The 15,031-nt window shown below is 42.5% G+C and overlaps 1 protein-coding gene across 7 annotated transcripts in view; it reads right to left on the bottom strand.

The window, feature by feature from the left end:
• The window catches only part of SMARCA2 (SWI/SNF related, matrix associated, actin dependent regulator of chromatin, subfamily a, member 2), a 204,379-nt gene that overhangs the window by 84,479 nt on the left and 104,869 nt on the right, over nucleotides 1–15,031 (bottom strand). For all 7 annotated transcript variants that reach the window (XM_055124192.1, XM_055124193.1, XM_055124194.1 and 4 more), the window contains exons 24-25: nucleotides 11,098–11,261; nucleotides 3,587–3,814 (exon numbers count right to left, since the gene is read on the bottom strand). In XM_055124192.1, coding sequence (XP_054980167.1) covers nucleotides 3,587–3,814; nucleotides 11,098–11,261 — 392 coding nt within the window. The remainder of the gene's footprint in view (nucleotides 1–3,586; nucleotides 3,815–11,097; nucleotides 11,262–15,031) is intronic.

Raw genomic sequence — 15,031 nt, forward strand, 5'->3', positions numbered from 1 at the left:
ATCTCAAGGGGGGGGGGGGTGATGTGGGCGACACATGTGCTTGGGCACCACATGTACTCGGCCACGTAGGCACAAGCAGCACATGGGTTCAGGCAGCATATGCGCCAAAATAATTTTTTTTTTTTAAAGTTACTTGATGAAGGGCTGGAGTGACAGCACACCGGGTAGGGCCTTGCATGTGGCTGACCAAGCATCCCATATGGTCCCCTGAGCACCGCCATGAGTAATTCCTGAGTGCAAAGCCAGGAGTAACCCCTGTGCAACACCAGGTGTGATCCAAAAAGCAAAAAATAAATAAATAAATAAAAGTTACTTGACTTCCCAGAGAAGATAAATTATGAAGATCAATACATAAAAAGGCCTGGCGTTAATTCTGTCCATTTTATTAAGCTGACCCCATGTATAAATTATTTTCAGGGCTTTACAAAACACATGAGTATGTGACACTTTGCAACTGGGTAGGGAGCAATATCACAGAACCATATAGAGTCAAGCAATATGTAGCCTTTGCACTATGTTTAAAAAACTTCTTTCAGTAGGCTTGTTATTGCTAATGGTTAGGGCTGTCAATGGGACAACTCAAAGAGGTGTTAAAAAAAAAACCCCATAAAATTATATTTTAATTAAACTGGTTTAAATAAAAGAAACAATGTAAGGATTGAAATGTTCATTTTTGTATTAGGTTTGAGCAATGCACATTATCTCTATGAATTCTTCTGAAGGTACCAGTTCTCCAGAGTTTTATAAATGTATGCTAAGACTTTTATACTTAAAAAAAAATTCTAAAAGTTTAATGTACACTGTAGAATTTACCTTCATGTATGTGTGTTTAAAAATTTGTCATTATTATTCTTGCTTATATACAGACTTAGCTGTGCTTAGGGCATATTCCTGGCTCTGTATTCAGGGATCACTCTCGTGGGACTCCGGGCACCATATCAAACCCAGGTCAGGTGCACAGTAGGCAAACCTCCTGCCTACTGTAATTTCATTCTGGCTCCCAACATGATTTTTAAAACTGAATGAGCCTGTCAAAAAGTCAAATGGAGAATTTCACTGTATTGGTAGAGGAAGTAAAGTAGAAAGGCCAGCACTTCAAGACTCAACTTCCTAAATCGTAGCTTTCAAAAGGCCACTTTTCAAAAAAGAATGAGTAGGAGCTGGAGTGATAGTACAGCAGGTAGGACATTTGCCTTTTATGCGGCCGACCTCGGTTCACTCCCCAGTATTCCATATGGTCTCTAAGAACCACCAGGAGAAATTCCTGAGTGCAGAGCTAGGAGTATCCACTGGGTATGACCCAAAAATAAACAAAATACCAAACAAAAGAAAGAATGAATATACCAACATCGTGAAGGATAGTGTATGTCTGCTGCCCAGAGAATGGCTTTGCTCTTTTCAAAATGGATGCATGTCAATAAAGTAAACACCGATGAGTCAAGATCACAACTATATGAAAAACTTCTTCCAATTCAACTCCTGACTGATTCAAATCGATGTGTGTCTAAGCATTTTCATTTTATCTAAGGAAGATGCAGACTAGCTAGGAATGGATTGAGACTTCACAGTACAAAGAATTTTGTTATTGTAACCTCTAATGAAATTGTCCTGCTTTGCTCACTCTATTCTGAGAGTCCTGGTTATTCCTTGCTACCCATACAATGGACTTCCCTATGCCAAGATTCTCTTGTAGCCTGGCAAGGTGCCTGTCTGCAGTGGCTCGACCTTTAGAGATAGGAGAAGAAGATGCAATCTCTCAGTTTTTCCAAGTATCTTCAGACCAGGACACGGCCCTTCCCACCTCCCCACTCTGGAAAAATGATATCTTTTGTCTGACACTGGATGGGGTGGAGTACCAGAGAGACTGCTTCTCTCAACTAGAAACTACTTGCATTGGATTCCCTGGTGGTGAGCAACATTTCCAAGGACCTAGAAAGGCTAAAGGATCCAGGCTTCCCTGCATCCCATATGAGCAACCACAGATACTATTGGCAAAGGTCTATAGAACTTAGAAAAATAAACTAAACCAAAGGGTAGTGAAATCTACTGGTTGTGTATCAGCTCTCCCACACTTGCTTCTGACACCCTATTGTTTGTTCTGAAGTGTCAAAATGTATAAACAACAGCAAAAATTGCTCACAATCTCTAACAAATACTTTCAAGAATCAGAAATGCTTTCAAGAATCAGAAATGGTGATTTAATTGAGATTGGATATTTCAAATTATGTGTACATGTATGAATGCACAGGCACATGTACTTTTTATCATTTTAATGAAATCCAATGCATAACTTATCAAAAATATAAGACAGACAAATTAGCAGTCTAATGGAAAAGTGTCCTTCAATTTTCAAGAAGATTTACTTCAGGATTCCTTTAAATATCAAGATCTACTTCACATTTAGACTCATTTGAGGGAAAAAAGTATGCAATTTTTTTTCTTTTTACTTTTCGGGTAGCACCCAGTGATGCACAGGGACCAATTACCTCTGGCTCTGCACTCAGAAATTATCCCTGGTGGTGCTCAGCCGACCATATGGGATGCTGGAGATTGAACCTGGATCAGTCATGTGCAAGGCAAACACCCTCCCTGCTGTAATATCACTCCAGCCCTGTATGTAAGACTTTTAAAAGAAGCTGGCTTATAATTCACATGAGATTTAAAAAATATAAATCCTACTTAGGGCAAAAATTAATCTATAAAAATGCAGCTAATTATTTATCTATATAATTTAATTAATATATATAAATGGAGCGATAGCACAGAGGGTAGGGTGTATGCCTTGCATGCAGCCGACAGGGGTTCAATTCCTCTGTCCCTCTCGGAGAGCCCGGCAAGCTACGGAGAGTATCCTGCCTGCAAGGCAGAGCCTGGCAAGCTACCCGTGGTGTATTCAATATGCCAAAAACAGTATCAAGTCTCACAATGGTGCCCGCTCCAGCAAATTGATGAACAATGGGATGACAGTGCTACAGTGGCCCCCAAAGCATAATAAAACAAAAAACATAATCAGTGCATTCTTTAAGCACTGCTGGCATATGCAGATTCTTTTTTTTTAAATCAGTAATTCTTTCAGTTTTTGGTCAGCTCTCAGGGTAAATTTCAGGAGTGGAGGTCAAGGTCGTAGTTTTCAAGTACAAATATAATATAAAGATTTGTGCTAAAAGTGCAGTGAAGCATTTGGCTCCCCACCAAAAGGCAATAAGGACAGAGGGCTCTATAAGACAAGGCAAGGCAAGGCGGGACCCTTGTCTCAGGGGAACCTCACCTTTCTGTCCCTGCAGGCAGCCTTGCTGCAGTTCTGCCACTGCCCTACAGGAGGCAGCACTAACTACACATTACAACAAGCTGCTCACACTTCCTGGGAGCAAAGAGAGGGAGCCCGCACTGGCCAAGCTGCAGGGTGCCTCTAGGAAGCAATTTAAAAGACAGTCTTCTAGGGAACTTTCTGTGGCTTTTGTGTGCTCTGGATATTGGCTAACGCATTCTTTTTAATTAACACCAGCCCAGGACATTCTCTTAAAGAACAAAGAGGCTGTTCTGAATCCTTCCAAGATGAAAGGTCGCAGTCTGATTTCATGAATACCTCGTTTTCCTCCTCATGCTCCAAAATGGCCTGCAAGAATGCTCTCCGCTCGTGGCTTGAAGATTTTTGATCAAACATGCCCGCCTGGATCACTTTCTGGTCCACATTCAGCTTATACTTGGCAGCCGCCAGGATCTTCTCTTCCACACTGTTCACTGTGCAGAGTCTCAGGACCCGGACCTCGTTCTGCTGTCCGATGCGGTGAGCCCGGTCCTGTGCTTGCAGATCCTGCTCGGGAAAACGACAGGGAGTAAGCGCCAGCGTGTCCCAAATAACCTAACAAAGAACCCTGGCCAATGTTAAGACTCGGCTTACAGTTTTCAAAATATAAAAGCTACCTCCTGTGTTGTGTCTTTGGGAATCACACCGGGCTGATCTCAGGGCTAACTCTGTGTGCAGAGCCGGGGATCAAAACCTGGGTTAGATGCTTGTAAGGCAAGCATCTTACCCTCTATATTATCTCTCCAGCTCCAAAGCAACCTCCTTTGGAAAAAGTCAAGGACAAGGATTAGTCCAGGGAACTTAGTTCAACTTAGTCATAAGTGAAATAAATCCCAGGTTTTGAAATCTAGGTCCTAGGATGTTTTTAATAGATCCCTGGAGTCACCATTAGAAACAGTCCTCAACTACCTAAAAACCGAAAAGACAAAATAAAAACCAATATACATTTTAAAATTTTTATTAGTGAATCACCGTGAGGTACAGTTACAAACTTATGAACTTTCATGTTTGTGTTTCGTTTACATCCCTCCACCAGTGCCCATTCTCCTCCACCAATGTTCCCAGTATCTTTATGTAAAACTTATGACCTTAAAAATACCTCTGACTAATCTGTACATATATCATTGTATGTACACCCGTACATTGTTTGTGTTGAGATTGTTCACGTGACAAATTTCCTTAGATCTAATTCCATCTGACTCAGCCTGTGATTTAGAGGAATTAAAGGGATTATAGTGAAGTAATAAAGTGGTCATTTTATTTTGTTTTGAGGAAAGCCAGACCCAGCTGTGGCCAGGAACTACTCCTGGCTAGATGTTTAGAGGGCAACCCTGGCAGTGCTTAGGCGACCATATGGTGATGGGGATCAAACCCAAGCTTCCTGCATACAACACATGTACTCAACCCACTGAGCTATCACTCTGGCCCCTAGTGGTCATTTTCTTCCTTGGTTTTTGGGCCATACTCAGAAGTGCTCAGGGCTTACTCATGGCTCTGTGCTCAGAGATTTCTCCCGTGGTGACTGAACTCCAGTTGACTACACACAAGCCAAGTGCCCTATCTACTGGTACTATCATTCCAGGTCTGCCAGTGGTCATTTTGATGGGGAATAAAATTGGTACTACATATCAAAACCGACAAACTCAGGTAGGACTCAGAAATTTCCCTCCTGAAAATTTATCCTAAAGAAATAGATAAGTATATGCACAAATATTTACAGCTAATAGTGTTCTTCTCAGCATTATTTATAGTGCATATATACATTTACATGCATATATATGTACATATATACATATATATGTATATATATATATATATATATATTTACACACACACAGGCCATACCTGGTGGTGTTCAGTGCTTGGGGCTTACTCCTGGCTCTGGGTTCACAGATCCTTCTTGGCAGGGCTTGGGGGACCAAATGTGGTGGCAGGGAACAAACCCAGACAGGCCGCATGCAAGGCAAGTGCCCTACTCACTGTACTACTTTGCTGGCTCCTATTTATGCTTTTTTAAAAAGCAGAATTAAGTAACTATTCAATAACATATTGGTCAGTTAAGTTAGTCTTCTACAGTATATAGTTGGCAATTAGTACCAGAAAAATTCAACTGTATAATGTTTAAAGACCCAGAATTATAAGTGGAAATTAAATGCCATACTAATGTATATTATACCCTTTTATGCAGACATTTATTTATACCAAGAAAAAGGTAGATGGACAAATAGCAACACACCAAATTTAAAAACAATTTAAAATGTTTATATCCCCATTGTTTTTAAATTTTCCTCATATCACCTTCATGGTGAAAGGGTGCTTTTTTCCCTATTTTAAGTATACACTGATCTTATACAAAGAGAGGTATCATGAGATCTTTTAAACCTTCAAAAGCTCCTATGCAGCTACCTGATTTCACAGCTACATAATAAAAAATTCTTAGTATAGTCCTTTTATTTGTGCTGGTTCAGATTATGTTCTCTGTGTAATCAGACATATACTTTTGGGGGTGGGGGACCTTTCCAAGCAGTTCTCACGAGTCCCCACTCCATCAATTACTGGCCAAGCAGGCCAGCTGTTCAATGTGAGGACAGACCCTGAGGTGCCTGCCAAGGATTACCTGGGTCACCCTGCAGTGCTTGGGGGCCTTCAGGACTGCACCTGACTAGACCATGTGGTGCTAGGATGAAAGGAAGGGGTGGCCTGATATATGAGTCACATGTGCGTAAGCCATGCACCATTGTCCTGCCCCTATAACACATACTTTGTAGGGCAACCGTGTGGCGCTGTATCCTGCTTCCCTGGCAGCTATTTTGCACATGCCTGATGCTCTGCAGCTGTAAGCGCATCATCTTGATCAGACGAGCTTCCTGGTCAGCCTGGAGCACCAGGAGACAGCAGACCTACACTGGGCCTGGAGACCCGTCTTTGCTTGCCAGGGCCGTCATAATTAATTGATGCACTGTTTTTCTCAGACCATCTCAGAGTTGTTAGAAATACTAGAAAGCTGAGCCCTGAGCACAGCTGGGAACCATCCACATTAGAATTTTTTTCCAAAGAGGAGAAACGAGGTAGGTAATTAAAATCCACATCTGGGAAGCAAAACAAAAAAATGAACAAAAAAAAACCCCACCTAAATTTCATTTTCAAGCTCTTGGGTTCGACCATGTCCCTTAACACAGCTTCCCCAGGACAAGGGGCGGCAGCCACAGCAACAAGTTGTGTGGCCTCGGCCTCTTGTTGATCTCCCAGGACCCGGGGCAGCAACTGGCTTCCAGAACCAGCGCGAGAGAAACAGTCCACGCTTAGCTGTCTGGGCCACGAGCAAACTTGACACGAAACAGATATTCTTGGCAAAAGGCTCGTGCTCTTTCCCTCCCACCCCCCTTACTTTCCCCTTTAAACTAAAAAATGTGAAAGCGGATTCGGGAGTGTGGCTCCGTGGTGAACCCCTGTTTCACTGTGTTCGCCGCGTGGGAGTTTGCGCGCTCACTCCTGTCCCGCACCCCGCCAGTGGCCCCGCACAATCCCCAGCAGCGCTGGGAGTGACTCCATCAAGCGTGAAAACGACTGTCCACGGGCAGGACAGGTGGCGCACTGGAGTCCGTTTACGAACCACAGTCTAGGAGATGTGGGCGAACCACAAAAGTGCAAACGACATGAAGGCGCAGGGCCAGGCAGGCACGGACATGGTCACTGTGAAGGTGACCGTCTGCAGCCGCAGCGCAGCCATGATTGCTCCCCGGGAAAGGCGGGAAAGCACCGATCAAACTTCTAATCGGCCATGTGCAAACGAGAATCTTGGTCACTCCAAGGAAGCCTAAATTTGTACTCAAGAAACATTATATGGCACTTTTTTTTTTTTTTTTTTGATCGGAGGACCATATGGGATGCTGGGAATTGAACCCGGGTCGGCCATGTGCAAGGCAACATCCTACACGCTGTGCTATCACTCCAGCCCCGGAATATTTTGGTTTGTTTGTTTGTTTTAGTGTCCTTTGAAACCAACAATGTTAACAAACAAACAAACAAACAAACAAACAAAAAAACCTAAAACAGAAACCCACAAACTACCACTTTGGGGAGGGCAAAGCAACATCTATTCACAAGGATAAGGCAAAAAGACTCTAATCCCCAAGCCTGCCGGACACCGGTTTCAAGTCTGAGCTCCTGTGACAGTGACTGTCAACTGGTTTTCTGAATCGTAAAATATTTTTATTTTTATTTTTTGTTTTGGGGGGTCACACCCAGTGATGCACAGGGGTTACCTCCTGGCAGTGCTCGGGGGACCATATGGGATGCTGGGAATCAAACCCGGGTTGGCCGAGTGCAAGGCAAACGCCCTACCCACTGTACTATCAATCCAGCCCCGGAAATGTAAAATCTTTTGAGGATAACCTAAATGAAGAACTGAGAATGCAAGGTGCTGTAATTACAACACGAGAGTGGCTGTATAATAAAAAACCTTCTATAATTTAAGTGAAAATTTAGTATTCATCTGTGTCATTTTATGATCAGTGATTTCCAAAACTGGGGAACAGTTTCCCCAAGCCACTGACCAAGTTTGAGTAACAGACACAAAATGTCAGGTTGGCCCTGATAGCCATGTCTGGTAGGAGTGAATTCACCTTAGCCATTATAAATGCTAACAAAAACATATAGCCTCGTGGGAGGAATTTGTGGTGAATCAGATGGGGGGAAATCTGAGGTTCTGTGTTTTGTTGTCTACATTTTAATTCACCAGCAGTTAAAACGTAACCTCTAAGTTCTCAAGCAATGCACTTTGATTCTACAATTCCATCTTTAACTATTGGTCATAAAAGTTTGTATACACACAAAGGAGTATTACCTTAAGAAAAGATAAAAATGGGGCTGAAGTGATAGCACAGTGGGTAGGGTGTTTGCCTTGCACTCGGCCAACCCGGGTTCGATTCCCAGCATCCCATATGGTCCCTGAGCACCGCCAGGAGTCATTTTTGATTGCATGAGCCAGGAGTAACCCCTGTGCATGGCCAGGTATGACCCAAAAAGCAAAAAGAAAAAGAAAAGATAAAATCATACAATTTTCTCCTGTGTGGATGGACCTGGAGAGTGTCATGCTGAGAGAAGGTAGTCAGAGGCAGGGAAACTAACTTAGAATAATCTTTCTCTATTTGGGATAAAAAGAAATATAGTAGGGGAACAATAAGTGCTCAAAGGCAATTGAAATGAATAACATGAAAAGTGGTCTTCAGTAGGATGCCTGGGGGGTGAGGGGCTGGGGATAGGGCTGGGAAGTGGATGTTCAACAATGGAGCAGGGAAGTGGTGAACCAGGAGGAGGAAGTGAATGCTGAAAGGTGGAAAAGTGTTATGTGCAGAACCCTATCAGTAGCAGTACTATAAGCTGCAGTGCCCAAATGGATTAAAAAGCACCTGCCATAGAGGCAGGCTGGGGGACAGGAGGAAAACTCTTTAGATTCCCCCATGCCCTTTGCCATGGTAAGTTAGCATTTCTGAAAACTGGATTGCTATGGGCTCAGAAAATCTAAGACTATAAGTGGACAAGTGAGACCCTTATAGAAAAGTCTTACTTCAAAAGATGAAGTCTAGTAACCTCCCAACTCCTCTACAGTCTAGTTACTTCTGACTCTGTAAAGATTGAGACAGTACAAAGCAGGGTCATCTACACAGCCCGGCATGCTGTGCTTCCTGGGAAGCACTTTCCCACATTCCTCCATCGCTGATGCCCAGCTGAGCCTGGGGCTTGCAGCACAACAGGCACTCAATCCAAGTTTTGAGACTAGACACTCAATTCACAATTATAAGAAGGAAAACTTCAAATCTTTTTTTTTTTTTTTGCTTTTTGGGTAATATCCAGCGATGCACAGGAGTTACTCTTAGAGGTGCTCAGGGAACCATATGAGATGCTGGGAATCGAATCCGCATCGGTCTTGTGCAAGGCAAACACCCTACCTGCTGTGCTATCACTCCGGCCCCAAAACTTCAAATCTTTCACATAAAGTCTAGCTGTGTTCAGAATGTAGCCTACAGAGAAAAGCATCTCCTGGGGACGTTGGGGCTAGTGGAGCAACACTTCAGTAAGAAAGCACATGTTTTATATGTGTGGGGCCCTGGATAGCCCCACAACTGGTTGTCCTTTTAACTCCAGGAAACTTGGAAGGGATATACCTTTCAAGGTCAGAGCATTTGGATGCAATGTTCAAGTAATTCTACTTTAGTCTAGTCATCTAGACAACTGGTCAACACTGGCAGTGGTCCAATGCTGATGGTTCCTCAAAGGTTTGAACCACTGGTTTATTCTTTATATCAGTGCTCCTCAGCGGTATGTGATATGTGAGAGAAAACTTATGCTGAACCTTTTGAATGTGTACTGAAGTCTGCAGGACTGCGTACAGTGGTGGGAAGCACCTTGCACATGGGAGCAAAGGTGGGAGGGAATGAGAAGCAGGCATGTATGTTGATTAAAGAACCTTCAGATTCTAATGTTCCAGGCTGGAGTGATAGTACAGGGGTAGGGTACTTGCCTTGCAAGTGGCTGACCTAGATGTGATGACTGGCATCTTTTATGGCCTACTGAACCCCCAGAAGTGAGCCCTAAGCACCACCAGGTGTAGCTTCCAAACCAAAACGCACAAACCAAGCAGAATTCTAATGTTCCCCTGAAGTCCACTTGCTGCAAAAACAAATGCCTGAAACCTTCTCCACCCCAGTATTCACAAAAGCCCAGTGAGAAAGCTCTGCTTATGAGCAGTCAAGTGAACCAAGTGGAGTGAGGAGCTCAGGAGAAGCCAAGTTCATATGCATGTGTGAGAGCTGTTACTTTCATTCTTATTGTTTTGAAATCATCTTTGTCTCAGTATGAATCAAGTCCTGAGAAATGCCTGTCATCAGGTAGGCCTCCTCGGGTGGTTGAGAAAGAAAGCCAATGCCACATGGGGCCTGTGGGAGTGCCCTTCTTTCCTTTTTAATCATCAGACTATTCCTTTTAAAGGATAACTCTAAAAACTTGTCTGGCTGAAAGGACTTAGCAGTTAATGCTTCACAGAATATGTTTTGACTATTTTCAAACAATATGTACATAGAGTTAGAGGACTTCTTCTTTAACCTTGGGGAAGTTACACAAAACTTTCCAAAACTTATTTTCCTTGACAATAAAGATGCAAATAGCAGTTCTGCTGGGGAGATAGCTCAAAGAGCTGAGTGCGTGCTATGAGGCCCAAGATTCTTCCTTGGGCCCACCTGGTCCCCCAAGTTCAGTGATCCTCAGCCCTGTGCTAGAGTAGGCCCGGGGCACCACAGAGAACAGCCAACAAAGAGACAAACAAAAACCAGATGCAAACAGTAATGTGCACAATCCCGTAGGGTCAGTGTCAAGACTTAATCAAGCCGTGGGTATAAAGTAACTAACACAGTGTAAGGGGCCAACAAATGTTAGCTGCTGCTTTTGTTTCTAAAATACTTTACATTATAGATTTGTCCTTCACCAAAAGAACTTTTCTTAGTGGCAACCCCAGGCCATGAGGCTAACAACTGAGTCAAACTTGAGTTTCTGTAAGCAGAGTCTGAGCTCTTTCTTCCAAGTCACACAAAGGCTTATGGAAAATGTCTTCACATTTGGGGTCCCAAGGGATTAAGGGAACAGTCAGAATAACATACTGGCTGTTTCCTTTGGAGAAAGCATCCACTCTTGAGAAATTTGTTCTGCCCCATAAATGTGAATGATGGGACTGATAGTCTTTCAGTTCCTCTCCAGGAGGGTGGCCTGGACACCTAAGTCAGAGCTACACAGACCTGATGAGGATTCCAGTCGCTGTCAAAGATGACCACGGTATCTGCTGCCTGAAGATTTAAGCCCAGGCCTCCAGCTCTAGTGCTCAGTAAGAAAATGAAATACTGGGACCCAGTTTCGTTGAATTTCTTCAGCAAAGCAGCACGATCTTCAGACTTGGTGGTGCCTGAGGGGATAAGGAAAATAAATTTGCCAATTAACTCCTGTCTGGAAATGGCACAGAGCTAGACAAAAAGTTTAGCTTCCTGGAGAAATACTCAGACTCCTCTCAGCATTGGTGAGGTAATCCCCTGGGTGTTGCCTCTATTTCTTTTTTTTTTTTTTGAAAGGATCTTTGAACATTTCGCAATTAAATAAGTAAGATTTTTTCCTTCAAATCATGCTTCTTTAGTAGGCAAAAAAGGAAGACTTATCTACTACCCATCATTCCAAAATGTTTAGAGTTTAAACATTTCTGACTGCACACCTTTGCAACTTTATGAATTCTACCACATTTTAATGCCAATCTACAATGTAATGAAAACATTTTCTATATTTATTTCTGTGCTAAAACATTTTCAGTATTTTTTCTGTGCTTTATTTATTTATCTATAGTTTTTCGGTAATGCTCCTGGCTCTGCACTCAGAAATTAATCCGGGCAGTGTTCAGGGGACCACTTGGTTTGCCAGAGACAGAACCTGCATGCAAGGCAAGTGCCTTATCCACTGTACTATCATTCTGGCCCTGTTTATTCCTGTGCTTTAAACTGCCAACTAATCCTCCCTCCCTTTCCCCCTTCTCCACTTCCTCCCTTTAACTGGTTCCCTTCCAGCAATCCTATACTAGCCTGGCCAGATGTTCATCCCAAGGGTCTGTGGGAGCAGTGCTAGGGATTACCCAGGTCACCCTAGAAGTGCTTAGGGGCTTCCAGGGTTGCACCTGGCAATGTTTGGGGACCACGTGCTGCTGGAGACTAAACCTAGGTCCAGAGCATGGCAGGCATGCGCACAAGCTGCTGTACTAGCTTCCAACCCTGCATCTAACTTTAAGAACGTACCCTTCCTTCCTGCTTTCCTTCACCGTCTGTGCCTAGCAATGATTGAAACTGCTCAGAGTAACTTTGCGGCTCAGCACCGGATTGCCAAGAAAATGGAAACAAAGCAAATTGATTTCTACTACACTTTACTAGTTAGATTGTTTCTGAGCATCATCTAGCTTAGGTAAAATGTGAATGGGATATTTTTATTCTTGTTAGCAAGACTTGAAGCCATATGTATTCACATACACACACAAATCTCTGGTTGTCAAAGTAACATTCTTCTCTGTTAGGTTCAAGAGATGCTTAACTGGAACCAAACAGAGCAGCACGCGCTGTCCTGTGCATGACCATGGCTTACCCGAGGTGCCTAAGGTTGGCTCCACAGTGGTGAATAAAAGAGAGCCGAAGCCCACAGTAACATACCCAACTTCTGAGTTCACTGAGGCATCCACACTTGCACTGAAAACCAGTCACTCAGTTACCTACTATGTGTTAGTGTATTGGCCAGCCATTTCCTGAACATTGTAGAAGGGCGAGAACATCTAACATATTTCATCTGAACAATTTTTACATTTGTTTTTGTGTTGGTGTCACACCTGGGAATGCTCAGGGTTCATTCCTTGCTCTGGATTCAGGGATCACTTGTGGAAGGGCTCCTAGGACCATATGGGGTGATGGGGATCAAACTCAGGCCAGTTTGCATGCAAGGCAAGTGCCTTACCCACCCCATCAATCTGAACAGACATTACCAGGCAATCATAGCTACAGATTAAAAAAATTGGTTTAGGCTACTGGGGAATATATCCGCTTGTTACCTGATAGTCCTTAACTGCCCGCAATATAGTTATTTCTGCACAGTGTTCTATTTCTGAGGATATACCAGTAATTTATTTCAGCAGATTAAAACATGTAATCCATATTGGTAATGGAACTATGAGGTCAAGTTCCCAAGCATGGGAGATTTGCTTTCCCCATTTAATAAAAATAGTAAGTGCCCTTCTGAGGATGGGGGAAGAAAAATCAATTCCCTGCCTACATCGAAATGGGGCTTTGGAGGGTCTCCTCATTTAATGATGCAACAGTCTTTAGAACTCATCTTATTTTCTAAATGAAATTTCAAGTTGAATGACATGTTCTGATCTTGCAACAGTAAATTTTGAGAATTTGGATTTTAGGAAAGGGCCATGATATGTGCTTTGCTGGGCGAGGATTCAAATACAGAGGATTCTTTTTCTTTGTATTCTAAGAATTGGTTTCCTGAGATCATGATGAACTAGTTGTTCACAATACTGATGGAAGGCATAGTCTGTTCTATCATGAAATCTTTCCTCCATATCATTTTTCCAGTTGCAATAATTTAAAAAATTACTCATGTCGAGTAATGGTTCACATATTTTCTACCTGCTTTTAAACTGAATGAAAAGTCACTGAAACAAAATAATGCATTATCTCTCGAAACCTGGGTTTTCTTTTTCTCTCCATTAGAAAACCCAGGTTTCGAGAGATAATGATATCTTTTTTTTGGCAGCAGATACAAAAACTGTGCATCTATATGCTCTACAGGTAGAAATTACATTTTGATCAATTGAAAAATAATCAGTTCATGATCATGTGCATCATGTGACACACATAAAAGTAGTAAATATACCTACTTGGGATAAAATAACCCTAAATACAAAATATAGTATTGAAAAAAACAACAAATATACTAAGACAAAGGATTTTTCAGACCTCATGCAAAATACCTCAAGTAAACCAACCAACCAAATACTCACAGTATATTTAAACAGTAAAGACATTTTAGAATGTGACAACTTAAGAAGACAGAGAGGAAGGGGGAGGTTATTAAGTCACCTTTCATGCAGAGTTATGGCATTTCCTAGTAGAAGATTCAGAATTTGCTGCATTGCCATTTATATTAAGCAAAATTTCCCCAAGTCAGATGTTTGCTGATCATTAGCAATCTTTGGGATATTGATCGGGGAAGAGTCAAACTACCATGTCAGAGTTTACCCAAAGGCAAATAAACACTCCTGGCAGGAGTTTCAGATTTACATGCTCAACACGAACACTGGTTCCATGTTCCTTTAGACTCTGATACAAAACATAACCAAGATACAATCAATAGCAAGGGCAATTGCATTGAAAATAGCAGAATTTGCCAGAAGGAGCATTGTGACCAAGCTCCACTGATTACTAATTTTAACATGGTTTCAGATACTTTGGGGAAATTTTGTCTTTGGGGATATATCTTCACCATTTACTCTCATTCAAAAATGTATTAGCACTGAAAGCAAAGACTTTCAGGGCATGGTAACTAACTACTCATGCCACCATAACCTTCTCTCATGCCATAACTGCACTTGTGCCACTATAACTTCAAGATTTTTTTTTTTTTTTGCTTTTTGGGACACACCCAGCGATGCTCAGGGGTTACTCCTGGCTCTTCACTCAGGAATTACCCCTGGAGGTGCTCTGGGGACCATATGTGATGCTGGAAATCAAACCCGGGTCGGCCGCGTGCAAGGCAAACACCCTACCCACTGTGCTATCGTTCCAGCTCCTACCTTCAAGACTTTTTTTTTCCTTCAAGATTTTTGAAGGCAAAAATCTGCTTTGTTCTCACAGAGTATTTTCCTATCTTCAAACTCCGAGACATCAGGTTTAACAAAGAAAATCTGAAGTCATTTTAACAACTGGATGGGGAGGAGTAAATGGGTGGGTTGGTGCAACAATGGGAAGTGTAAACTAATTGATCCATGTAGACGTCAATTATCTGCTCATTTAGTGTCTGTTTCCCTTAAAGCAATGGCTGCTGCTCATTGAGGGCGGACGCCTATCTATGCTCTCAGTTCCACCTGCAATACTTTAGAGAACTCGCTAACTTTTCAGTTATGGTCCTAAAGGAAAGGACCTG

Source organism: Sorex araneus, chromosome 1, assembly GCF_027595985.1.
Source record: "Sorex araneus isolate mSorAra2 chromosome 1, mSorAra2.pri, whole genome shotgun sequence".
Lineage (NCBI taxonomy): Eukaryota > Metazoa > Chordata > Mammalia > Eulipotyphla > Soricidae > Sorex > Sorex araneus.